Source organism: Poecilia formosa, unplaced genomic scaffold (genome assembly GCF_000485575.1).
Source record: "Poecilia formosa unplaced genomic scaffold, Poecilia_formosa-5.1.2 Scaffold716, whole genome shotgun sequence".
NCBI lineage: Eukaryota > Metazoa > Chordata > Actinopteri > Cyprinodontiformes > Poeciliidae > Poecilia > Poecilia formosa.
Genome location: NW_006800655.1, coordinates 31,251 through 58,208, shown reverse-complemented (window position 1 = coordinate 58,208; position 26,958 = coordinate 31,251). Strand labels below are relative to the sequence as shown.

At 39.0% G+C, this 26,958-nt stretch overlaps 4 protein-coding genes across 11 annotated transcripts in view; 2 read left to right on the top strand and 2 right to left on the bottom strand.

Annotated features, from left to right (window-relative positions):
* katnip (katanin interacting protein) overlaps nucleotides 1-6,432 on the bottom strand; it is a 30,961-nt gene extending 24,529 nt beyond the window's left edge. For 3 of the 7 annotated variants that reach the window (XR_001660483.1, XR_001660484.1, XM_016666377.1), the window contains exons 1-10: nucleotides 6,223-6,432; nucleotides 5,708-5,808; nucleotides 4,202-4,290; nucleotides 3,452-3,612; nucleotides 2,629-2,744; nucleotides 1,677-1,778; nucleotides 1,397-1,531; nucleotides 1,065-1,302; nucleotides 427-552; nucleotides 136-290 (exon numbers count right to left, since the gene is read on the bottom strand). Coding sequence is in view for 5 of the 7 variants with exons in the window: in XM_016666377.1 (XP_016521863.1) it covers nucleotides 136-290; nucleotides 427-552; nucleotides 1,065-1,302; nucleotides 1,397-1,531; nucleotides 1,677-1,778; nucleotides 2,629-2,744; nucleotides 3,452-3,612; nucleotides 4,202-4,290; nucleotides 5,708-5,719 (1,134 nt within the window). In the remaining 2 variants the exon portion in view is untranslated. Of the gene's footprint in view, nucleotides 1-135; nucleotides 291-426; nucleotides 553-1,064; nucleotides 1,325-1,396; nucleotides 1,532-1,676; nucleotides 1,779-2,628; nucleotides 2,745-3,451; nucleotides 3,613-4,201; nucleotides 4,291-5,707; nucleotides 5,809-6,222 lie in introns of those variants that run through there. The other 4 variants (XM_016666378.1, XM_016666379.1, XM_007542661.2 and 1 more) reach the window with 4 other exon arrangements.
* A 1,702-nt stretch (nucleotides 6,433-8,134) lies between these two features.
* Nucleotides 8,135-16,369, bottom strand: dcun1d3 (defective in cullin neddylation 1 domain containing 3). Of its 2 annotated transcripts, none has more exons than XM_007542646.2 (5): nucleotides 15,967-16,369; nucleotides 14,403-14,509; nucleotides 11,976-12,019; nucleotides 11,369-11,895; nucleotides 8,135-9,730 (listed from the first exon to the last, which is right to left on the bottom strand). In XM_007542646.2, exons 4-5 carry the CDS (start codon nucleotides 11,797-11,799, stop codon nucleotides 9,199-9,201), a joined length of 963 nt encoding a protein of 320 aa, XP_007542708.1. In that variant the 5' UTR covers nucleotides 11,800-11,895; nucleotides 11,976-12,019; nucleotides 14,403-14,509; nucleotides 15,967-16,369; the 3' UTR covers nucleotides 8,135-9,198. The 2 variants fall into 2 exon arrangements, with proteins under 2 accessions (XP_007542708.1, XP_007542706.1); XM_007542644.2 differs by having other exon boundaries at nucleotides 14,403-14,469.
* Nucleotides 16,370-17,988: 1,619 nt separating this feature from the next.
* On the top strand, nucleotides 17,989-21,674 carry lyrm1 (LYR motif containing 1). Its single transcript, XM_007542641.2, has 5 exons — nucleotides 17,989-18,042; nucleotides 19,873-20,037; nucleotides 20,920-20,980; nucleotides 21,231-21,262; nucleotides 21,338-21,674. Exons 2-5 carry the CDS (start codon nucleotides 19,879-19,881, stop codon nucleotides 21,449-21,451), a joined length of 366 nt encoding a protein of 121 aa, XP_007542703.1. The 5' UTR covers nucleotides 17,989-18,042; nucleotides 19,873-19,878; the 3' UTR covers nucleotides 21,452-21,674.
* Nucleotides 21,675-22,217: 543 nt separating this feature from the next.
* LOC103131082 (heat-stable enterotoxin receptor-like) overlaps nucleotides 22,218-26,958 on the top strand; it is a 25,424-nt gene continuing 20,683 nt past the window's right edge. Inside the window, exons 1-2 of the mRNA XM_016666384.1 lie at nucleotides 22,218-22,724; nucleotides 25,029-25,459. Of these exons, the coding sequence (XP_016521870.1) occupies nucleotides 25,258-25,459 (202 nt within the window). The 5' untranslated portion in view covers nucleotides 22,218-22,724; nucleotides 25,029-25,257. The remainder of the gene's footprint in view (nucleotides 22,725-25,028; nucleotides 25,460-26,958) is intronic.

Sequence of the window (26,958 nt, the reverse complement as noted above, 5' to 3'; positions counted from 1 at the left end):
GTGTGTGTGTGTCAGTGTGTGTGTGTGTCTGTCAGTGTGTGTGTGTGTCAGTGTGTGTCTGTCAGTGTCAGTCAGTGTGTGTGTGTGTGTCAGTGTGTGTCTGTCAGTGTCAGTCAGTGTGTGTGTGGCTCAGACCGTGCTGCGGCTGCAGGCGCCGGCTCTCTGCCCAGGGCTGCAGTTCTCTCTCTGCATGGCGTCCCGGACGCTGCAGAAAACCTGGGCCGGGTCTCGGTCCTCAGCTGAAGCCTTCCTGGCTGCTGACAGCGGTCGCTCTGCGCGACTCCTCGGCCCTGAAACAAACAAACAAACAAACAAACAAACCAGCTATTAATGCAAATTCATCTAAACTTTACCTCCACATTTTCTAATGGAATAGAACAACAGCAACAATAGAGTTTAAATGTAAGCTCATATTAGATCTCTCACTCTGTCCGTCCCAGCATGAAGGCGGCCTGTCCAACGTTTTGCTTTTCACCAACAACGGCCTGCTGGGAGCAAACGAGTCGATGCTTTCTCTCCTCCTCGCAGACAGAGAACGCTCAATCTTACGCCCTGAAAAACAGGAAGATATTTCAGAATAAAAGCAGAAGCTTCATTTATTTCCACCTACAGAAAACTGATCCAACATCTGAAAAGTTTATTATGGTCATGAATGTTCAGTTTAAATGATTTATCTGCTCTGTCTGTCTGTGTGTGTGTGTGTGTGTCTGGTGGCGCCTTTTATCTCCTGTTATTACAACTTTATTATCGCATTGCTTTGACCTTTTTCTCTTATTTCAACTTTTCTCATATATTACTTTATTCTTGTACTGTTGTGACTTTTTGTATTATTTTTTTGTATTTTGACTTTTGCTTCACATTGTTTTGACTTTTTTCCTGTAATATTAATTTATTCTAATTTATTTATTCTCACAATTTGAATCACATTTTTTCTAGCCTGGCTCTAATTCTCCGTCATGCCGGTGAGTCGGTTCGTTTCTGTTGAACGGATGGATCATCTCTAAAGCCTCATTCGAGCCCAAACTGGACCCAGCCGGGTTTCTCTCGGCTCCAGCTGCAGCTACCTTTATGCGAGGGTCCAAAGTCCAGCACGATGAGGTCGGCGGGGTCGAAGGCGCTGCTGGGCTCGCTCTTCCGTGAGCTGCTGGAGGATTTGGAGAGCGGCAGGCCGAGCTCATCCAGGCTCTCGGTGCTCTCCTCCCTCTCTATCTGCTCCTCGATCCACTCCTCGTCCGACTCCTCCCCCGCCGAGCCTCTGCTGCTCCGCCGCATGCTGACCTCCAGGCTCCGACGCAAAACCTGCTTCACCACCGCAGACGTTGGGCTGAGCATGCAAGCAAGCAGCGCTGCGGCTGAACTGTCTGGAAACACGAACCAAATTCAGACGGTTCCTCACCTTCACCTCCTCCAGGCTGAGGAGAACCTTCTCGCTGAGCTCCGGGTCGGCCGGGCCGCCCTGGACCTCCGGCCTGCAGCTGAAGGAGCGCTGAAGCTTGGAGGAATCTCTACATGGCGAGCGCTGGCTGCAGCTCTGCACGCAACGCCAGGGATGGAGGAAAGACGGGAAAATGGAGGAGATAGAGATGCTAATGAGGACAGACAGTTGCATCTGAGACGCGGCTCTCCTCTAAATAAAACCACCCACACGACGCCGTCACGAGGAGTCTCCCGTCTACCTCCATGTCCACGCTTTCACACGGCTCGAAATCCTCAGAGTAGCGTAAATCAGGGGAGAGTTTGACTCTGAGGCCGTCCTCTGTCCGGATCTCAACAGATTCCTGCATGAAGAGGAGCAGAGAAACCAGGAACTCCCACACTGTGCTTCCAGCTTCACTGCAGTCATTTCATGAAGTGTTGCTACTTTTACTTCAGTAAAACTTCTGTAATTTCAAACCTGCAGTTTTTATTAAAGTTTCATAAATTCTTTATTGAAAGAAACTGATTTTGGAAAAAAGTTTCTTCTGCCTGATTTTTGTTATTTTGTAAAATTTTTCACTTTTTGTCTTTAAAACACTAAAATTTCCACATAATTTTATACTTTATAATTATTTTATACTTTATAATTATTTTTTACTAAAAGCCTGATGTTTTGATCAGTCACTCGTTTGAGTCGTTTTCACCAAATTCCTTTTTGGCTCCTCTCCTCGCCTGTCTGAGTTTTGGATTTTGCACCAGAGTTAAAACAGTTTGAACTTTTTCATACTTTGGTTCATTTTCAGGTGCAGAACTTTAAAAATCCAAAGTTTTGTATTGTGATGACCTGGATTACGTAATGAACTCAATAGAAGACGCCATTTTCAAAAAACAACCAGCTGACTGGAGTTTTCTCCAAACTTGCTGTCGTCCTTTAGCGTTAGCGTGAGGAGTACAGAGTTTTACTACGTCTGCAACAAACGACGTTATTTCACATCAGTTCGAAAGGCTAATCAATAGATTCATAAACTAAAACCGAGGATATTACATCTACAGTTTCAGTATGTTTTAGTTTCATAAACATAGATTTTGGTTCAGTAAGTCATAGTTTCTCCTCATTATTTACTGTTTTATTTATTCCAGTTAAGATGCTTTCTCTTTCCAGTTTTGGTTATGTGGTTAGTGTTAGTGAACTGTAGTGACCTTGGGTCGTACCTGCACCCATTCCTTCCTGCGGACCCGTTCCGGCGCCGTCTGACTCCTCTTCCGGCTCGTCTCAGATCCCAGAATCCCGCTGCGCTCGGCTAGCTGGTGGGCGCTCCTGCAGACGTCTGCAGATGAGTCAGATGGCAGAGAGGAAGGAGCGTGACTTCATCCACAGAGAACAGGAAACACTAACGCAGAGCCGTCAGAGCAGACGGGACGGAGCAGAAGGAAATGAAAAGCTGTCACTATCGTTGATTCACCGTCCGGCGCTCGGAGCCGGGCAGCCGTCAGATCCTGGACCGTAAGCTGCAGGACGGCAGCAATATGAAGTTTACACACCTGATTCTCACCGTCTGCAGCTGATTCATCATTTATTCTGGTGATTAATCAGGTAAAAATTGTCACAATCTGCTGATTTTTCATTTAATCGTTTTTATACATTAGAAACTAATATATTGATAATTATATAATAATGCAAGTTAGCCTTCTAAAAGACCAATAAACTTTAACTTTGTTAAAAAAAAAAAACTCCACTGGACCTTATTTTAAATATGCAAAATAAAAATGACCCGGTTCTGCTGGTTCTGTCAGACAGACTGGACCAGAACTCCAGAAAACTGGTGAGAAGCTTCTGGAAGGAAACCCAAAACGTTCGACCCACGGAGCTGTGAGCAAACGTCACAAACTAAAGCAAGCCTTAAAAATCTGTCATTTAGCAAACAGGAAAGATTTGGGTTAATCTACCAAAACATGACGGTGATGAAAAGGACAGCAGTCTGTTTATAAATATATATATAAATGACCTTTGACCCTCCTGTTAAAGCAGCGGTACCTGCGGCCCGCTGGTCCGGCAGAGAGCAGGCGGTTCTGGAAGCCTTGCTGTTCCTCCGACTCGCCTCGGCGTTGGCTCCGTTAAAGTAAATGGAAAAGCCTTCCTCCAGCCGCTCCAGCTCCACCTCCCGCCGACCTTTCACCCTGAGGCGCCTCAGAGCTCTGGTCAGGAAAACAACTTCAACTTTAGGTAATTGCAGTGAAAAATATATAAAATAAGCAAAGTTTTAAATTCAAACCCCATTTTTGCTGAACAAAGGAAAGAGCTCAACAACAAAGACGTTTACAGTTTTAAATCTGTTCTTCAGGTTGATTATTCTAACAGCAAAGGTTCCAGCTTTGGACTTTTGAATGTAAAAACAAACAAAAAAAGGCTAAATGAGTTAAAAATTTTTATGGAACTAAAAGCTACATAATTAACTAATTAAATTCTGGCTCTGAAAACAATCCAACATGATTCTGCAGCAGAACCTTGCAGACACATTCATGCATAGTAATAAAAAAATCTAAATAATTAATAAAAATAAAACATAAATCTAAATTAGATTTATAAATAATTTCTTGTTATACATGTTTAAAAATATTTTATATTTATATTTTATACACATTTTTTCTGGAGGAATTATTTTCCTAGCTGCTGTATTTTCATACGTTCACATTCATGCGTTGAGAGGAAACAACCAGGCGCCACCAACAGTCACGAAGTCGAGCGTCTGTGTGAAATCCAAGCCGACCTTCAGTCAAACTTCACCTGTTTTTCTGCTGGAGGCCGATTAAATATTCATCCAGAGTTTTATCTGCAGCAGCGGCCGGCTCCTCCTCTCGGCTCGCTTTCCTCCCCTTTAAACACAACCAAGGAAACTATTCACCCTAATTCACTCATTCATATTCACCACACAGGTTAGATCAGGTTATCTGCAGACTCAGGCTGAACGACTGGATGATGACTACAGAAAGAAATCTCACAGGAAGAGCAGAAATACTGTGTTATAGCACTAAAAGTTTTATGGCTTCAATTTGGTTATTTTAATGCACTAAATATTTATAAACTTTCATGCATGCAGACGAGTCAGCAACATCAAAACAGAAACATTTATTTAAGGTAAAAGAAGTGAAAGAAAGTACTAATAAAGCAGGAGCAGGAAGTGCTGAATCACACCAAAACACAAACATCTGTCATGAGTTAAAGCTGCTTCCTGTGGTAAACCCAGAATAAAACTCTAAACCGACACAAAGAAGCATCAGAAGTTTTAACGTTTTTATCACATTACAACCAAACCTAGAGGGGTTTTATTCAGATTTAATGCATTTAAAGCACAGCCCTGAAGATGAAGGGAAATGATACTTAGTTTATGATTCTTCATACAAATTAAAACCAGAAAGTGTGGCAGGTAATTATTTTCTGTCAGGGCCGGCCCAAGCCTTTTTGGGGCCCAAAACCCAGCATGTTAGCATCAGATGCTTTATCATTTCTAAGCTCCGCTGTGTGTGCAACATACCTGCTATCATTAGCATCATCTGTATTTAGCTTACATCATCTCAGTGCTATTAGAGATTTTAATTTTAACCTTACAGAAGTAGCAAAATAAAAACACAATTATCTGAATTTTGAAATGCAGAGTGTTATTTAAGTGTTATTTTCAATATTTGAAAGTAGCATCAGCTGATAAACTCTAAGTTTACAGAAAACACATTTAAAATCTTATATTTCCCCAGCAGGCAGCTGCCATCAACAGGGAGAAATTAACCATTATTTATGGAGCAACTATAAGAACAATGTGGAAATTGTTCTTCCATGTATAATCAGACTTAGTTTGTATGATTCAATGTTATTTTAAACATGTATACATTTATTTTCTCAAGCTACACTGGTGCTCTTGGGTGCCCCCTGGTGGTGTCGAGACCCGAAGCAGCCGCTTAACCTGCATATGAATTGGGCCCGCCCTGCTGCAACATGTTAAAGATGTATTAATACTTTTTTGCTAAATATTTGACATCATAACAGTCACCTGAAAGCCATGCTATGTGATTCTTACAACCATAATGCATGACAATGGAAATAAATCAAAGGTCTTACTCAGTTTCTATTGGGCTAATAGTTAGAGCATCTGAAGCGTCAGCAGCAGAGCAGAGAGTAGAAGAAAGAAATCAGGGGTTAGTGATAGAGAACAGATAATCAGGCATGCATCAGTGCATTGATCCCCTGTTGGATCATAGAGAATGAGGAGTAATAATCTAAAATCAGGCCAACAGTCACCTGGTTATCCATGGTGTCCTGCAGCTGCCGGAGGATCCCGCATCCTGCCAGCCGGAGATCATGGAGGTTTCTGTAATAACCGGAGCTCAGTCTGGTTCTCCCTGCAGGAGGACACAGGATAAACCCCCAAGGTGAACCACGGCCGGAGTCCTGTATTCAACCTGAATGTAACGGTGGGAGGCGTCGATGCTGCTTCGCTAGCATCAACACATCTGGTCAGCCCGACCCTGAACGAGCATTTCCCCACAGCTGGCGGCTCATGACGCGTTTTCACCATGAATAAAACCCGATTTATGTACAAATACAACTAAGCTTTTTTCTTTTTTTTCGCCGGGTTTCATTTATTACACATTAAATCTGACAGGCGAGGTTAAAACCTGTTAGCAAACAGCTAGCGCTGCAGCTAATAACAACCTGAACGGCTGAGGAGTTTAACAGCCAACAGCTCTAAATGTCCATGAAAACACCCAAATAAACTTTAATGTTCCCGCTCTGATAAACATAGAAGTACTTACAGGATATAGAAAGCCTGACTTTATCCGTCAAATAAATACCGAGTTTGTTATTTTATTTCTTTTTTCACGTCTCGTGTGTTGGTCGGTTACCAGGAGAGATTTCAGCCAATCAGAGGAGCCGCATCAGCGTTGGACACGCCCACCGACCCCCCCGGCGCCAGCTGTAACCAAGTTCATATCTATGGATGGATGAGACATAAACGGATGGATGAATGGATGGATGCTGCACACCTCTCAACCATCCAACCATCTGACTGCGTTTCATCCATCCATCCATCCATCCATCCATCCATCCATCCAGTATAAACTCGCTCAGGCCTTTAAGGTCAAAAATTCAACACTGTTTTTATTATAAATCAGTACATTTCTTATAAAAAAGTGGGCTTGAAATAAAACCATATTAGATGTAAACCAAACAGATCAGGAAGTGGCCACAACCTTTATGACGTCACATCCTCTCCACCACACAGCAGGTCTAATTCAGCTCAGTCTGAAGAGTAATCATGTGGTTAGCATCGATCTGTGCAAAGCATTCAAGTACAGCAAATCAGCGGGCCGTTGGTCTGAGCCGCCAGCGCCAGCAGCATTAGTATTCGCATTATTCATCTTTTTTATTTATCTTTTATTTTGAAACTCCTGCCTGAGTTTCTGCATAAATTACCCACAAATCCTAGCTTTCAGTTCCTGCAGAAGAAGGAAGCCGACTTTTCTCTGCTGTCTTTGAAAGATGGCGGACATCAACGTCAGGAGAATAAAAAAAAAACAGGATGAGGCTGTTACCATGGAAACGACCTCGATTTGAAACCAATAAAAATCAAATCATCCCCTCCCGTCTTCAAATTAAACATTTGAGCAGCAAACATTTTTGTCATTTCACTGCAAAAACAAAATATTACCAAATGATTTTTGGTCTAGTTTCTGGTACAAATCTATTATTAAACCTGAAATGAGACTAAACTAATTAACAAGTAACTTTTCAGCTATTTATAGGAGCTTGTTTTATGTCAATAATTCCTTAATACTTATGAAAAGGTTCTAGTTCAACTGGCAAGTTATTTCACCTGTAACACGAGAAAATGTCTCGCTAAAAGTGGAATAATCCGCCAGAATCGGTGGAAAGATTTCATTTCTGCAGTGAAACCTGAAAATGTGCATTTTTAACCAACAGGTTTAGTTTTTGATTAGAGGAATTAAACATCATCTGATGTTTTATTGCTTCAATTACAAACGTTGCACTGCAAAAACAAAATCTTAGCAAATGATTTTAGTTTAGTTTCTAGTGCAAATATCTTACTGCTTTTGAAACGAGACAAAATTAACTTATTAGAAACTTTTGAGCAAAATGTAAAGGTTTGCTTAAAGATAATTCCTTAATATTGATGAAAACGTTCTGGTTCAACTGGCAGGTTGTTGCACTTAAAACTTGTCTTATGAGCTAAATAATCGTCAACATTTCATCAACATCAAGGCGTTAACATAAAACAAGCTCTTACTTCTTGCTGAAAAGTTACTTTGGTTAATTTTACAGTGTACTAAGAAATTTGCACCAGAAACTAGACAAAAATAACCTGGTAAGATTTAGTGTTTTTACAGTGTTTAAAGATTTTAATAAATGTTTCCAGAGGTCATAAAAGGTCAACCAGCTGGTCCACATTAAGGAAATCAAACAAAATAGAAATACTGTGTCAATCAACTGTGCAGCAAAAATGTTTGTTATAATTTAAAAGTTTCCCAATTTGTCCACAAACAAAACCTAAAGTAATTGGTATAAATTAATTTTGTGCAGGTAAAATATTCCCTGCATACAAAATCTGTTTGATTTTGTAAATAATGTTGGGGCCGATTGACCTTTGATGACCTCTGGAAACATTTAATGTGTTTAAATCATAGCGGCACAAACGTTGCACAATGTTTGATGCCAATTTAGTGATATTTGAAGGAAGTGGGGAGAGAAAAACAAATCTAAGTGATGCTTCTGCGTCGAAATGGCAGAATTAAATCCAGAACCGATCAACCCTTCAGACACTGCAGCGCCAATCTGGAGCCCAAACCTTCACTGAGCCAAGTCAACAAACGGAGCCCGTTTCATGACTAAAACATGAGAGGATGAAACAATAACTTAAACAGAAGAAGTGCTTAAAACAACAGTCCTCAGAGCCCTTTGAAGAGGAGAAAACTGGAGCTCACTGCAAAAAACACACCAATTAATGTCAGTCTAGTTTCTACTGCAAATACTCTGGCACAAATAATAAGCAAGACATAGAAGCTTGTTTTAAGTAATTAATTCATTAACATTGATAACAATGTGCTGCATTATTTCACTTATAACATGGGGAAAAGTGAAATAATCTGCCAATGAATAATTGATTAAAAACAAGCTCACATCTTCATGAAAAGTTATTTTTGTCCCATTTCAGGTGCACCAAGATATTTGACTAGAAACCAGACAAAATACTTGGTAAGAAAGAAAACAAAGCCAACTGATTAATTTGATTAATCATGATTAATTGATTACTACAATAATCGATTAATCATAATTAATCATTTCACCAACATTTCAAATAAAACAAAACCGATTTAAGTAAAATTTCAGAAAGATACGAGTTTGTTTTCAGTAAATAATTCATTAATACTGATGGTAAGATGTAGAAGATCATTTCCTTTATTTCACTCATAAAATGTGGAAAATGTCATTAAAAGTGAAATTATCTGCCAATGGAACATTTTCATTAATATTAATGAATTATATTGAGCTACATAGTTGGGCATGTTCGTTTTCTCTTGTTTCAGGCGGATTAAGACATTTGCAGTAGAAACTGGACCAAAATCAACGGGTGAGGTTTTATATTTTTGCAGTGCAGGAACCGAACAGGAGCGAAACCAAAAGCTGAAATGGTAATACTACTAATTCCCAGAAGTCTGCTTCACTTATAGATCATATTCTTCCCTCTGATAGAAATATGTGTGGTTCTGAGGTCAGTGGCCTCCCCACGTCTGTGCGCCACGGCTTCCCTCGGCGTCCGGCCCGTTTGAGGCGGGGCAGTCCGTCTCCTCGTCCTTCGTCAGCGCCGCCTCCTCCTCCTCCTCCTCTCGTTTCCGGCGCTCCAGCTCCCACTCCACGAAGGTGTCGAAGAGGCTGGGCCAGGCCTCGTCCTCGCTGTAGTTGCTCAGGTCCGGCCCGATGGCCTGCGTGAAGTTCAGGAACATGTTCCACGTGTCTCTGGAGATGCCGCGCACGCCCGACGGGTTCTCGGCCAGGAAGTCGAGCCAGCGGTCCAGGACGGGCGGCGTGTCCTGCGTGAAGACGAGGCGCCACAGGGCGATGGCGATGTCGCGCTGCAGCGAGCGCTGGCCCTCGTCGGCGTCCAGGCCGAACTGGAAGGTGAAGCGGTACAGGTCCTTGAAGCTCTCCTCGCCCTGCGCCTCCAGCAGCAGGAAGGGGAAGCGGGAGCAGATGCCCTCGATGCTGTCCGCCCGGATGGCCTTGCAGCCCTCCACAAACTCCTTCCTGATGGGGAGAAACCAGAGCAGAGGATGAAAGCAGGACAACCACCTGCAGCTGAAAAAACAGGAATGAAAAACAAACCTCAAAATATGACAGACGTTAAACCTTACAAGGCTGAAGTCATTTTATAGGAAGAATTCAGAATTCTTCCTATATTAAGCTGTGCAACAATAAAGCTGTAAAACTATGAGAATAAAGTTGTAGAATTACGTGAATAAAATTATAATATTACGAATAAAGTCACAGAATTACAAGAAGTCATAAAATAATGGGAATTCTATTTATTTTTTATTTCAATCACTGATACATTTTTAAGAAATATATTAATATAAAGCTGTAAAAGTCGTTAAATTTTGAGTCATAATATTCAAATTTAAATAAACCTTACTGATAGCAAAGGAATATTAACAACGTTGTAATATTACAAATAAGATAAAGTTATGAGTCAATATGTGAAATAAATGAGCAGACTGTGATCTGCAGCACATCTGAGGGAAACCAGTTCAAAACAGAAAAACTTAACTGGTTGGTTTAAAGGTAGAAAAAGTTTAACAGCAGCAAAAATGTTCAATTTTACCGTTTCCAAGATCGAAAGTCATTTTACTGAACGTTCCAGAAAACATGACTGAGTTTTATCCAAATGGAAACGGAAAAGCTGCTGGCCGGAAAACTCGTCTTTTTTCACTTGAAGAAATAAAACTTCATCTAACTGGAGATCAACAGCTTTTAATGCAGAAACTCGGTGAGGTGCTTCAGTCAGAGTCAACAACGCAGCCGTGGCAACGAGAGACGCCTCGCTGCAGCAACGGGTGGGGGAGGGGCGCACAGAACCACCGTGTACATCTGATGTGAGAATCAACAAATCAAATTAATCTGGACCTCGGCTGAACAACGGCCTCAAAAAGCAACAACTTAACCACCAGGCGGGAAAAAAACATTAGATTTAGTTTTTAAAGTTAAAACGCTGCAGAAAACCTGACGCAGTAAAACAAGATGAATGAAAAGGAGCTCAGCCGTTTCCTCCAGATTCCTGTCCGAGTTTCAGACGGTAAATTTCTGGTTTTATGCTGCAAGATGAGCAGCAGAGAAAATACAGATTTAAATAATTAGGAGCAAATTTAGGGCATCAGCCAATCAAACCCGGTAGACTGGGTTCTACTGGGTTCTACTGGTCTGGGTTCTACTGGGTTCTAACGGGTTCTACTGGGTTCTAACGGGTTCTACTGGGTTCTACCGGTCCTGGGTTCTAACGGCTCTTGGTTCTACCGGTTCTGGGTTCTAACGGCTCTGGGTTCTACCGGTCCTGGGTTCTAACGGTTCTGGGTTCTACCGGTTCTGGGTTCTAACGGCTCTGGGTTCTAACGGTTCTGGGTTCTAACGGTTCTGGGTTCTAACGGTCCTGGGTTCTAACGGTTCTGGGTTCTAACGGCTCTGGGTTCTGGGTTCTAACGGTTCTGGGTTCTAACGGTCCTGGGTTCTAACGGTCCTGGGTTCTAACGGTCCTGGGTTCTAACGGCTCTGGGTTCTAACGGTCCTGGGTTCTAACGGTTCTGGGTTCTAACGGTTCTGGGTTCTAACGGGTCTGGGTTCTAACGGGTCTGGGTTTGAATAGTTCCCGCTATAAGGACCTTGGTGCCGTACCGTGTAAACTTGCACATGGTGGCTGCCTGAAACTTCCAGGCCAGAACCAGAACCCGGAACTCGGCCGGGTCGACGCAGAGGTCGTTGCAGAACCGCTCCATGCCCTCCTCCAAGATGGCGTCCTCCAGCTCGTCCTTGTAGCGCGCGAACAGCTCGTCGATGCGCGCCATGGACAGCCCGTCGCCGTCCTCCCTGCACGGCTCCCTCATGGCGGCGGAGATGACGGGCGTCTCCACGGTAACCTCTAAGGCCTTGGTGCCATTCAGCAGCTCGCTGGTGGATTTGCCAGAGGGGGCGCTGCAGTCGTCTTTGTGCACGCCGCCGCTGGCGCTGTCGACCCGCTTGTGGGACTTGGACGCGCTGTCCTTGTCTCCGCTCTTGCTGCCCAGAGACGACGTCGGGTTCTTACACTTGGTGACGCACTGGCCCATGTCTCTCGTCTCTGTCCTCCTCGCCGTCAGTCCCCGTCCGAACCGCCCACACACCTCTTCTCTGGCCGGGCGAGATGCCTCAACATACCCTCAGGCCTGAGAGACGAACAGGTGCATGCTGGGAATCTCTACAGTCAATGTTTTTATTCAATCAGAGTGAAAAACAACAGAACTACCTTTCCCAGATCTGCCAAAGCTTCAACTGTCAAACCTAAAAACCCTGAAAGAGAAAAGGAGAAAAACATCAGCTTCACTGTATGTAGGTCTGGACTTGGACTAGGCCATTCTAACCCTTTGATCTAAACTATCCCATTATTTAATTTCTCCTTGTGATCAATAAAGCATTTTTTGAATCTCTCTGCCTGGATGCAAGTTTGGACAATAAATAAATAATAACATATATCACAATAAACATGTGATCAATGTTTGATAGAACCGCACAGCATTCTGGGAGATGTAGACAGAGGAAAGACTTTAGTCACTGCTAGCTAAGCTAGGTGGTAGCATCAACTCTCTCGCTCTTTGGTTGCCTAGTAACAACCTGCTAGGTAACCGCGGCAGAGGCAGATTAATGCTTCAAATTAAACCATCTGAGTGAAAACTGTGAATGAAACAGGAAAGGTTTGGCTGCATTTCAAATATTTCAAACAAAAAGCCTAAAAATTATCAACAGACCGACGTGAAACGATTATTTTGTGTTCCTGTTTTCAGCCTTATTGTCCAGAACCGGCTGGACAACATGGAGGGCAAGCAGACCAGAGAGCGTCACCATGGCGATTCCACTGGACAGGAAGTTACTAACAAACAGTAATATTGTTTCAACTGTATAAAAATAAGGGCGTAATAATGTAAGTCTCCTGTCTCAAAGAATAATAAACTTTAAATTTGTACCAAACACTTAAACCTGGAACTGGAGGACATTTTAAATATCCAAAACAAAACAACACAAACTATAAGACAAATAAAAAAACATTTACTAAAGTTGATTATGAAGTCTATGGAAACAAAGTAACTCTTCAGAAAAATATCAGAATGGAAATTAGAGATTATTTTAATTTATCATGTTCAGAGTAAATTTCAAAGTTGAGTTTGAGAAGTCAAAAATTTAGCTTGAAAAAAGTTTTCCATAGAATTTCTGAAATTTATTCAAAAATTTCTGAGGTTATTTAAAAATATTGCGATATATTAAATGTGTAGTGATTTAGCAAAAAACAACTGAATATTAGATTTCCTTTGTATCGTCTGAGATCAAATCAGAGGAATAACTGCTCTTCTGTTTTTCCTCCTGAAGGAGGAGAATCCACCACGTTTACGTCCCATAAAAATAGAAACTAAAATCTCATCCTCACATCGTCTGTTAATCTGTTTGTCTCTCTGAAAGAATTGTTGGCTTTTAGTTGGATCATTTCTCTGGAATAAACCCAGAAATGTTAGAATCAGGCGTCTGATTCTCACACTTCCAGCAGGTCCTGATTTCTTTACCCAGAAAACAGCCAAAATAAATGATGAGGATTTTTATATGTGAATTCCAGATTTATGCGTCGGATCAGAACACGATGGCTTTGGGTAAACGGACAATAAAACGTAAATAATCCTATCTGTGGGATTATTATGGGATTAAGTCGCAACGTTCCCACATTTAGGAGTGTTTTTCACCCGCAGCAGCGACCAGAGACTGTTTCTGTTTAAGTTCATCGTTCGGGTCGAGCTTCCTGGAGCCGTCGGCGTTTCGGCTCGTTCACCGAACAGATGATTCAGGTTTTCCTCGGCGGGTTCTGGTCGCGCTCCAGACAAACGCAGAAAAAGCCCAGACTCATAAAACGTAATCATTGATGTTGCAACGTGATGCTGGGAGATTCCTGCGTTTAGATGTGGGTTTGCATCAAGGCCGGATTAATCATGTGGTTCTGCTGGTCGGACCTAATCCATGATTCAGAGCCGTTCCTGGGAAATATTCTGCAACGCGGCAATGAAACATCAAGATTGCTCAACTTTGGTTGCAAAAGTTCATCCAGAATACTTTTGCAAACAAAACTTTTTCATATTTTACCAAGCTGAAACCACAAACCTTTCCACTGTGGTCAGATTGGATGAAGGGTCAGAATTTATTATCATTAACTTCTTATGATAAGAACTTTATTGTCTCAATAAATATTTTTAGGGATGCAAAGACTTAAAAATGTATTAAAATATTGATATTTGATGTTAATTTACCAATATTTACCAATATGCTGGCTCAGCCATATTTACCCATATTTTACTTGATTTATCATCATAATAATTAATAGATTCCTTTATTACTAAAATAATTGATAAACGTAATCAGTTTGTTTTCTTATTCACTGGAAAAAAAGATGTGAAGTTTGAGGCTGAAAATTTTAATCTATTCTGGGATTAAAGGCAGAAAAGGAGACAAATTTCCATTCAGTTGACTTCAGAAAGCTGGACGTTTTTCCTTAGATAGTAACAGAAGGGGATTCATATAATGTAGAACTGATGATAAGCATTTATTCCTTGTATCTTTTAGGGAACTGTTGGGCTGTAATCATAGCCGGCGTGTTTCAGCTGAATGAGACGAAGATGATGATGATGATGATACTTACATAAAGTCTTTCAGAGGGCATCATCTTTCAGATCTGCTCCATCATTGCGACCTTGACATCAGCAACGCTGCAGTCAAGCAGAACGGGACACCTCATCATTCCCAAACCTGCAGGGAATATTTCCCTCTGGATGTCATTTAGCCACAGCTCAACCTAAACCTCTCAAAAAAACATTATTACTGGTTTAAATCTGACTTACAGTGTGGCTTTGAGCAATTTTCTGTCTCAAGTTTGAGGTTTCCTTCCTAACATCTTACACATTTCACAGCTCAAACACATGCTATTAATTACACATCAAGTTGCTGTTAGAGGTCAGCTCCAGTCTGTTTTGGATTAGCAGTGGTTTGGTCCATTCCTGATACACAGAGGCGGTCCGAGACCAAGTTACCAGGGGGCCCAGGAACCGAGTTTATAGCTCAATCAAACTTGCAGTTTTTAAAAATACTTTTTTCCCCAATGGGCTTCTGTAGTTTAGGATGAGCATCTAGCTTTACAGTTTGAATCTATTTAGACTTTGAATTTACATCAACTCCCAGAAGGAATGATTGAAATAAATATTTGTTGTCAGTAATTTCTTTTGAAGAAAATGAGAAAAATAAAACAAATCGGATTTGGTATGAAAGAAAATAAGACCTTATTTTTATGGTATATTGCTCAGCCTTTACAGCCATGGGCCCCAGACAAAATGAATCAAAAGAATATCATTAAATCACTTAATATTAAGTGAGAGAGTCACAAGTGTGAGCTCTGATCAAGATGAAACTGTGATTCTGTCTCAGTACAGCTGAAAAAGTGCAGCACCTTCATTTTTGCCATTGTTAAAGTAAAACTCAGACAGTAAAAAATGAAACTGGGACAAAAAGTAAATTAGAAATGTTTACAAATGTCACAAAAAATTTATTTAATAATTTCTCCTCAGTAGAGGGGCGCTAGCCTCCCGTTGGCCCCCTTCTAGAAACGCCTATGCAGATACATTTAAAGGTATCCAGGATAACCTGCAGTGATCAATGCACCGGGCATGTAGAGACAAGTCTGCCTCAGTCCTAAACTGGCCAGCCTGGACGTCTGGAGGCCTACTTTTATCCACAACAAACCAGCACCATGTAACTCATCCAGACATCAGTTTAACCGGATTAGCTGGTCTGAAATCTGTCCGAGTCAAAGCACAGTTTCAATATCAACATTTAACATCTGCAATACTGCTGTCAGTGGCTCACTTTTATCAGAAATCATCTTTAACGTCGTTTTAGGAAGTTAAGTTTGGTTTAAAAAGAAAACAGCCGAGCAAAACCGAGTGATTCTAACAGCAAAAACAGTCCCAAACGAGATGTAAACAGCGCTTTTAATCCGATGTAAAGGCGACACTCTATGCTGTTACGAGCTAAATTCGTTATTACCCGCCGAGGAGCTGCTGATCAATAATCCATGATTGGTCAGGAGGACATTTAAACATCTCCATCTGAAGAGCCTGGCCCAGGCGGCGCCGCAGCTACAGCTTAGCTGCGGCTAAGCTAGCTCCTTAGCGGCTCACAGCACTGCAAATATCCGACAGAAAAAGACTCACCTTTCCGGAAAATTACGTGTTGAGTGGTTTCAATGTACATCATTCCGAAAAAGAGGGTTTAAAAAAGCAACAAAGAAGTTAAATAAGTTGGTCGAAACCCCGAAGTGGAGCAAAAACTCGTAGAGAGCTAGCTAACTAGCGGGGACAGCAGGCGAAAGAAAACTTTAACACCAAAGTTGGTTGTTTTTCTGTTTTAGGGAAAAAATACGCAAAAACGCCGAGAGTCGGAGTTTGTCTTCTAGTCCATTTAGAGTCGAGTTCAGTGTGAGAAAAAAGAAACTCGGAGTAACGCTGCCTATTTCTTTGTGCTTCCCCTTCTAGTCATTGAGCGCAGCTACATTAGAGACATTTTCCTGCATCACTTCCTGCCTCCCAGCAGCCAACAGCTGATCTCCATCCGAACAGGGCCGAGCACCCAGAATCTGGGGCCCGGTTCTCTCTGCCACCTTCCTGGGTTATAATAATTAGAGGTTATTCATTATAGTTGAGTTTAATTTAGTTGTGACTTTTTATTTATTTAATTCAGTTAGTTTTAATTTGTTTTGTAGAGTGTGTTTGCTAAATTTTATTAAATATTGTTCAGTCTTTAAGTTTAGTTTTTATTAGTTGTAGTAGTAGTTGTAGTTTTTTCATACTTTGGTTCATTTTTAGGTGCAGAATGCAAAAACGTTGAAGTATTGTGCATATGTATATTGATTATTATTGAACAACCAACTGACTCTGGTAAGCTTCCTCTTTAACAAGCTAAATATTTGTGTCTAAACTAATTATTTAGTTTGGAGATAGATATTTAGTTAGAAAAATAAAGATTCATCTGAGAACTAAATATTTAATTTAAAACTAAATATCTATCTCCAATTTGGTTACTAAATATTTAGCTCCCTAACTAAATATTTAATTTGAAAGCTAAAAATTTAGTTTGTGAAATAAATATTTAGCGTATTTATATACAGTATTAGGTTTTGAAAATATATATTTTGTAAGAAAAAATGTTTTTTAATTTCGAGTTTCAAATTTAGTCTACAAACTAAATATTTAGCTTAGATTTAAACATTTTGTTGTCTACTAAGTAATCGGTTCCTAAAGTATTTAATTGATATTTAGTTTACCTAAATATTTATCTTGTTAATTAAATATTTATTTTGGAACTCTGAGATTTATAAATGTTGGAGTAATATATGACTTTGAAAAATGAACACTCACTTTTTTTTTCTTTGAGACAGGGTAAATAAACCAAATTATTGTTGCTAGTACTTCACTGTGTAACTTTACAAACAGCACCCAGAAATTACGACCCTTTGTTATTAATAAAGTATTTTTGAACTGAACTGAAGTTTATGCACTTTTTATTTAACTACAGTAATGCACAATAAATTACAATCTCCCATTTTATGAGGTACGTTAAGCTTACCTTCTGAAAATAACAGCTATTTACTTTACATTATTTATTTATTTATTTATTTATACATTATTTATATGTATTTTTTATTGGAAATACTCATAGAGATTAAAACTTCTTTTCCGAGGCTGAGAGACGGACATGTTTCTTCAATATATATAGGGTGAAAATATGACCTCAATAGTTATAGTTAATCATAAGACGCATAAACTTTAGATTTTTCAAATGCTGAGCTGAAGAGTTCATAAACAGACCTCCATAATCCATCAGATGGAGAATGAATTATGTAATCAGGTGTGTTTTGAATTGGAGTGAGAAACACTTTTTGTTTCAATAAAAAAAAAAACTCAATTTAAGTCTCAGTTTAGAGAACAGTTTGTCAACATCTCATATCAGCATAACTCAGTATTTGTATCACTCCTTACTAGGCTCATATTTTGGTCTGTTTTGTTCTCTTTCTGTTGTAATATTGCATATTAATGTTTGGTTTTCATCATAATCGGTGGAAACAAAGGCCTGAAAACATCTGTCTGTGTGGAATTAATCTTTAGTTTCACTCAGGGATGGAGGTGCTGAAATAAATGAACTTTTTAGTGACAGGATGCGAATTCACGAGCAGTGTTGCTTTAAGACTACGTCATCAGCCAGCGACTAAGTCACCTCTTTAAAAGCAAGAGGTAAGGTCGCGTTTTACGCTTTAAGTAAGAATAAATTATGTAATTTAAAAAAAACTATGACTCCTTAACATCAATGTTAGCATCTTGGCTCGGGTCTGTTGTTTGAGACGCAGTTATTTTTTCTAAAATATATTTTTAGGAGCGAAGTTCGGCTGAATTGGTTCATTCCGGGGAAGCGAACAGGATCCAGATTTGCGACTGGATTATTTTAGGGTGTTTTACAACCCTCCGAGGAGATCTTCAGCGGTTATCCAACAGCTTAATGGAATAAGTGATGAACAAAAACATTTTATGTCAACTAGATTTCCTTCAGGAGCTGTAACTGAGTTATAAACACCAGCCAAATAAAGTAGCAATGAAAATATCAGCTTTTATTCATATTCCGTTCAAAAATACTTCGTTTATACCACAAGGAAATAAAATGTTGTAACTCGTATTATTCAAGGTTCTTCACAGAATTGCTGTAGACGCAGATTGCTGTGAGCTGCAAGGTTCTCCTGTAGGGATCTGTGTTACAGCAGCTCTGATGAAGCTTCTGACCGAAGGCTGTTGTTGTAAAGCAGTCTGATGAAGACTAGGCTCAGGGTTGGCCATCATTTTCTCCATTACAGAAAAGGAAAATCAACAAATCTGTTCAGAGGGAAAATACTTGACTCATTTTTGCAGTTTAAAATTCATTTGTAAAGTTAATAAAATTCCTCAAATGCCAACTATTTTTGCAGATATTACATCATAAAATCTTTTATTCTCACTTTCTCTTTCTCTTTAAAGAACTTCAATATTCTACAGACAGTAATCAGAACAAAATTTGTTGTTAATTACATGTAATTCATAATTTATGTAAGGAAATTACCTTGTTTAAGTAGAAGCTAGTTTGTTTCCCCTTTAAGAAATAATATCAATGCTTGAAAAACGTATTTTGGGTTTATTGTAGTTTCATAGTTTCTTATTAAACATTGTTTGATCAAAGGCGTTTAAGTGTCAAAATAAGGACGTTTGTAAGGGTCAAATAATTTTACATAATGCTGCATTTAAATGTTTGTTTTCTGTCACATTTATATTTAAACTTAACCTGCAAAGACACCAGGGTTAAATAATGAACAGCTAAACAAATGAACAGCTCACGTTTTACATTTTTGATCCAACATTAGACATGTTTAAAGGTATTTTCTAATATGTGGAGTGAGACCATTTTTAGATATCTTGTTTTTGAAATCTAGCAGACTTTAACTTTCCAGTATAAAGGTAAAGAAATATATAAATAACTGAATTAAACCGTCAGTTAAAGCTGCAGTATGAAACTTTTATAAAACATGTTTTTACATATTTGTTTAAACTGTTAGGACACAGATAATCTGTGAAAAGTTCAATCTCTTCCACTTCCTCCACTGTCTGAAGAAATGCACCAGAAACAACCAATGAGAGCCATAAGGAGGAGGGGCTTAGTGCTGTCAATCATGCTTGTGAACTCGCTGCTGAATGTGCTAATGGTGGAGAAATGACTTAATATACAGGAAAACTGTTTACCTGCCATCATTGGTGGCTATGCTAATTAGTCTTAGCATTCACTTTGTTGTAGGGTTTGGGGGATAATTGACAGCACTAAGACCTGCCTCCTGGCCCTGATTGGTTGTTTCTAATTAGCACTGGAACCAAACAGATAATCTGTTTGGTTCCAGATTATCTGTCTGGAACCAAACAGTCATGACTTGGTGACAGCTTAAACAAAATATGTAAAAAGATGTTTTTAATAAAAGCTACATGCTGTGAGAGTCGCAGCAGGTCCTGTGTTTAAGGCGGTTCTGATGACTTCCTGGCTGCTTTCCTCAGGTCCAGATGGCACTGTCCACTCGCTCCACCGTGTTATCTCTCTACATCCGGGTGTTTCGGATCGCCCGGGCCTGGCAGGCCCAGACCGGCGCTGTGAGCGACTCGGAGGCGGAGAGGCGGTACATCGAGCTGGAGGCCCGGTCTCTGTTCAGGCAGAACCAGCAGGTGGGAAAAGCAGCTGCTGGGTTTATGTTATATTTTTAATTCATTATGACTTTTTGTTTAATTCAGTTAGTTTGAATTGGTTTTTAGAATATGTTTGCTAGTTTTCATTAGCTATTGTTTGTTAAGTATTTAGTTTTAGGACCATTTTCCAAAAATGTTTTCAGTTATTGATGAACAGACTGACTCTGGTGTTTTCTCTAAAATTTTCATGGTCTCCATTTTGTGGACTAAAAGAAAACTATAGTTAGTCGACTGACGATGTAAACTGCTTGTGTGGGGAAAAAATTAGTTGCACATCACTTTGAAAGGTTAATAATAGATCATAAACACAAAAACAAAGGATGTTATTTCTATAATTTCGGTTATTTTTATAAATATGTGATATAGTTCCAGTTACAGTTTTTTATTTATTTATTTAATTTAACAAAAATGTTTTCTCAATTTCACTTTTCAATATTTTGTTAGTTTTAGTTAATTATGATTACTTTGCTTCTGGATAATCTGGTTGAAAAACGAATCATGAAATAAATATTTCATATCATTCAGCCGATCTCGATAATTATTGATTATTTTTTTTTTTTTTTTTTAATTGAAATACTGCCAAACTGGCTTCGTGTCATTTCCTGTTTAATCCAGTTTTCTCTACATGTTGTTTATTTTTTTGTTTATTTTTTAGCAGTTATGAGGCAAAGTGGGGAAACCAGCAGGTTGTTGCTAGGCAACCAAAGAGCCAGAAAGTCAGTTGAATCCACCAACCTGGAATATTATGGAAGATTATGGAAGATGTATTCAGTGTTGATATTGATCACTGCCTGTCCTGATAGATAATATTATTGATTTATTGTCCAGCTGTTCCTTTCTAACCTTTCTTGCTGTTTTCAGCTCACAGATCCAGAATCCATAAGGAGATGCATAGAGGAATGTGAAGCGAGGATAGAAATAGGTGAGGATGGATTCAGTCAGGACTTCTGCTCATTTCAATCAGAGCAGAAACAAAGTGAAGGAGGTTTTTACGACATTTTAAACATCTAAATTAAACAAAACAACAGAAACAACAAATAAAATGAATTGTGAAGTCTCAGGAAACAAAATTATTTTTTATCGTCCAGCTTCATGCAATTAATTGCTTATTTGCTTTTTGCGACAGGCCTAATTTCATAATGAAACGTTAATATCAGTCTCTTTCTGTTCAGGTCTGCATTACAGGAATCCGTACCCCAGAGCGGTGAGTAAGCGCCCCCTAGTGGCCGGGTTGTGAAAGTGTCAGGAATGCGGTCTGACGGCCTGGTTCTGCCCACAGGCCTACCTGCCTCCTCTGGGTCTGGCCACGCAGCGGGGCAGGCGGCTGCGCGCTCAGCAGCGCCTCCGGAAGCAGGCCAAGCCCGTCTACCTGCAGTCCCATGATGACACCTGAAGGCTCCCCTCACCGGTTACCATGGTTACCTCAGAGAGGAAGCCGGAGTCTGCATCAGGGGCCGAGCTTCTGCAAGCGGGTACTGATCCGAGATCGGACGCCGTTCAGGAGAAAAAACTTTTTATTTTTTAGGCAAAGTGTTGAGAAAGTCCAAATACTGTTTCATGTTTTATTCATCATCATGTCTACCGTAATTTAATTAATAAAATATCTGAATGTTTTAATCTGTCGCTTCAGCTGATAATTAAAATTTCATAGTTTCAGCATCTTAGAACCCAGAACTCTTCAACATGAGGTTGGCATGAGATTTCTGAATGATCTCTGATTAATTTCTGATTCATCTGAGCTGAACGGGTTAGGATTGGTCTATGGCCTATACAAAACATCTTAATTACACTTTTTGTAGAAAATAATTCTTGGATAATAACATTTTCTTTCAGAATGAGTTGTTTTAGGGCTCTGTCACTTTAAATCCAAATAAACTGCTGCTGGCCAAGTCAACGTTTACACTGTGAAAATGGCTGCAAACAGATGTGCAATTATACAAATGTACGTCTTTGAAAGGCAGAAGTGGAGCCTCCTGCACAGCCAACTAGAATGCAGCAAGTGGTTTCTGGATGGTGAGTCAACAACAAAACTCTTGTCTTTTCCAGCAGCCATTGTACAGCGAATACAGCGGGAAAACCAGCTGACCAAATGTGCTGGAACTCTACTGGGGTTGCTAGGTAACAGGCAGAACTCTGCTGGGGTTGCTAGGTAACGGGGAGTGCCTGCTGATTTGTGACGTTACTTTCCAGATTGGTTTTTAAGCTGCTCATTCATGGTCTTTAATTTAAAGTTATGTCTTTGAATTAACATCAACATAAATCACACAGGAAAACAATTTATAAAATTGTTAGAAATTCACACATCAAGGAGCAAAAATCTGTTAAAAGTTGCATTTTATGCACAATAGCAGTTTGTTCATATTAACATTGTTAGGCTGACTTTTGTTTTCAAACTTCTGCTTAAAATAAAAACTCGCTCCTTCTCTCCATCTCAGCTGAAAAACTTTGAGAAAGACCACCAGTCAGGAAAATGACACAGTTCCTCAACACACAGGAAGTGATGCGTCTGCTGCAGCGTGACTCTGTTTCCACGCAGCTGACAGATGTTTTAACTGCTTCCCATCCTGATCCGATAAACCAGAAGCTGCTGAAACAACAGATCTGCTCACCTCAAACCTTCAGCGTCAAACAGGAGGAAGAGCAGCAGCTGCTTTTATGATGTAAAGGTGAAACATCTGCTGCTGCTTTTTCATCACTAAATGTTCACAGACTGAACGGAAAAGAAAGATCAGATAAAATATTGGTCTGGATTGGTCTGCAGTCTGAGCCTCTTTAAACCTTTAGCTAAAAAACACATAAAAACAACTAGGAATGTTTTAAATATTTTAATAAATTCACATCTTAGGGTTTTTTCTAGTTTTCTCATGGGCAACTGCATGTTTTTTGGTGGTTTTTATACATATTTATATCAACACCCTGCAGAAGAAAATGTACTCACCATCTTTTTGCTTTCAAGTTTTAATTTAAATAAAACAAAATCGTGGTTCTTCAAATATAACAACAAATTTCCCAAAGTAAACATTTGTCAGAAATGAAAGTTGCTTTTCTTCAAAACGTCATGCAACGTTTCCAGCTGTAAATGATTTTTATTTTGGTTTTATCAAAGGTAAAAACTTTAACAGATTTCTGGTTTATTACTTTGAACTTTCTGCTTTGTGCCACTTTTTTCTCCTAAATTACACTTTAAACGTCTGAATCATGCAGAATGAATGCACAATAATGTTTACGGTCAGATACGGATCCATTTATGGTAAAGATGACGTCACTGTGAACCTTGTGTTGGTATTTTATTTGCTGCTGTGCTGCAAGCTGCCGCATGGGGGAGCCATTTCACCGGAATCAGAAAAAGAAGAACCAGGACGGAACCAGAACAGTTTACATGACGTAAATAGATCCGGTTTAAATGTTTCCCATCAAACTCCTCATTGAAACTTAATACGGTCATTATCTGACCTTTGACCCCATAAAGACTGATGTCACTTACAACAAGAGATTTCTCTTCTAAGTGATAATCTGCTACTACTTTTTTCTAATCAATATCATTAACTTAAAACTCTTGTCTTTCTTGTTAAAATGTTTCTTGTGATTCATTTTGTCTTATTTCAAGTGATGTAAGATAATTGCAGTAAAAACTAGACCAAAAATTATTTTTTTCAGTGTAAAACCATCTGCGTTTCCCATTGTTTCTGCTAAGATCTGAAACTTTGAATAACTGAAAGATAAATTATAATTTTATTACGGCAGAGCCAGCCAGGCTGTTCCTGTTTTGTTATCTCTGTGCAGAGTTCAGATCAATCTGCTCTGCTCCTAATAAACTCTCTAACATTTTTATTTTAGTTTTTAAAACCTTCTGCATAAATCCAGCCATAAATTCCCGCTAACTACGTCAGAGGAATAATTTTTAAAATAAAACAATGAACTGTTAAGAACTTCACTGACTGCAGTCATGTTTTTAATCAACACCTTTAAATGTTTTTTAGGGGCCACTTGCTTTTTATAATTGCTCATTTGTAGCATTATTAACTATTTCTTGTAATTTGCTGTAAATTATATGCTTCTCCATGTGTGTCAGTTATTTTTCTTAATTTTGTTTTTACCAATAAAAGGTAAATACAGAAGAAAATTATGTTTTTTAAAATGTATTCATGCTTATTAATATTTACTGTCCTTTATTCAAAATCAATTCAACTAAAAAATACTTTATTGATCCCAAAGGGAAATTAAATGTTGTTGTAACTCATATTAATTCACATTTTTCAGAGTTATTGTAGATAATGACGGCTGTTAAAAGAAAGTGCTCCTGTAGCAGTCCATGTTGCAGTGAATGTGAAGGAACCTCTGACTGAAGACAATCTAATGAAGAGGATGGTCAGAGTTCTCCATCATTATTATGAGATAATATAAATTTAATTAAAATCATTTATTTCATTATTCTAAATAAATAAATAAAACAACAAAATACACAAAACCTTACCAGGTATTTTAGCCTAATTTCTAGTGCAGCTATTTTTATACACTTAAAATAAGTAACTTTTCAGGAATATGTAGAAGCTTATTTTACGTAAATAATTATTTAATATTGATGAAAAACTGATAAATCCACTGCAGATTATTTCACTGATAACATTGGAAATTTTTCTTGTTATCAGTGAATTTATACCAGTGGAACCAGAACTTTATCAATATTTAGGAATTATTAAAATAAACTCTTTCATCTTGCTGAAAAGTTACTTATAAGTTAGTTTTCTCTTTTTTTAATTTTACTAAAATATTTGCAATCAAAAATAGACCAAAAATATTTTGTAAGATTTTGTGTTTTTGCAGTGAAAATTAATTATAAAGTCTCTGTAAACAAAACTGTAAATGGAAATTATAAGACCGTTTTCATTGATGCCATTAATTGATTTATGGCTGATTGTTTCTGAGCTGCTCCGGTTAAATCCACCAACTATCTGCTGCTTGTCTTTCAGACTTTGCACAACAATCCGGTGAAGTTTCCAAGCCCTGCCTCTGCGAAAGGTTGAACATTAACGCGGCGCCGAGGAGAGCGCAGCTCAGAGCCACTGAGGAAGTTCGGATCCGACACCCGGACAGAAACACTTGCATTTGGGTCATCGGGATTCTCCGTTTTCAGATAAATTCACCTTTAAACTCTCCGGGGATCATGGCGTGTTTCTGACCGACCCGCCGGACGGGAAGATGCAGCGGTGCGGCTGGTGGCTGCTGCTCTGCGCCTTCGGGGTTGGCGCTGCCTGCGGTCGCCGCAACGGGCAATGTCTGGACGGGATCACCATCAACGTGATCCTGCTGGAGGACGAGGAGTCTCCCTGGAGCCTGAAGTACGTGGAGAGGAAAATCCTGGAAGCCATAGAGAAAGACGCAGAAATTAACGCCGCAGAAGGTGAATGAGAATGAATTACTGCGATAAAATAATCAGCTTTACTGCTCTGTTTGTTCATCTCTCCAGCAGGAAAACGGAAAACTTCTCAAAGTTTTCACCAAACTGTGTAAATCAAGCAGAGCCAATTCATCAGGAAAACAGATAAGACAGAAAGTAGCTGGTGCAATAAATTTTTAGATAGCAGCCATTATGCTGTGTACTTTATGTTTTCAGTAAGCAGGTCAGTTCATGTGTAAGGTTAAAGCAAACTGATTTGGGCCTCCATACCAGCAGGGGGCGTCCAAGACCCTCAGCAGTCATGGAAAATTGGTTTGTAAATGTTTTATTAGGGAGTTAATATCATCTAAAATACATAAAATGATTCTGTTTGATCGTTTCTTCTCCGCTGTCAGTAATAACTCTAAAAACTACAAATAAACATTAAAAACTTTTTTAAACATGTTAGAAATACAACAACACTGCTGCTGATCATGAAAGATGTTAAAATATTTTTATTTGTGTTTTTGTACATTCATTTTAATAATCTGAAATGCAGAAACAGATAAAGTAGATATTAGCTGAGTAATAGCGTGAAGGTCCCCGTTCTGCTCAGGGCCCTGAACAACGTGGGACCGGCCCTGCTACACGAGAAATATGTTCAAATAAAACAGAGATCTGGAAATTAACTTTCCTCAGGCTTGGAGAAGAGGTCTGTGAGTTGTATAAATATTTACAAAAATCTTCTGAAGAGAAAAAGGTTTTAATCCAAATCCAAACTAAGAGTTTGTAATAATTATTATTCAAACTAAGCATGAAAATCTCTGACAAAAGCATCAAACTGATTAAAATAGGTTCAGACAACAAATCCAGACCCAGAATAAAAACTTTCTGATTAAAGAAATAAACCAGAAATATAAAAATAAATTCACTGGGAGAGTTTCAGGTTAAAACTGAAAGTATAGCAGATAAATATTAATTATTTATCCTGTAAGAATTTTATAGCTTATTTGTGGTTTCACAATCCATTTATTTCATTTAGTTTTTCTTGTTCATGTTTTTATTAACTCTCAGACTTTCTTGATCTGCTTGTAAAAAAAATATAGATTTTGTTTTATTTCAGTACTGAAGGAATGTCAAAATTAGAATTTTTGGATATAAATCATTTCTGAAGGGTTCATATCTATTTTGTAGGTGTTTTATCAGACAGGTCAACTCAATTAAACTCAGAATTTTTTTAAACTGAAGGCAAATGATTTATTCGTTTCATTTCTTTAAACAGGTGAAATCTGAAAAGTGTGGTGTATTTTATAAAACCATGTTTTGATCCGACTGTCAGCCATCTTTCAACATCTAAATCAGTGGTTCTTAACCTTTCTTGAGGTACCGAAACCACCGGTTTCATATGCGCATTCACTGAACCCTTCTGCAGTGATAAAATATGATTTTTCCCCCCCAAATTCAAGACATAGGGGTGACCCAACTAGACTCTAGTTGGGTCACCCCTATGTCTTGAATTTGGG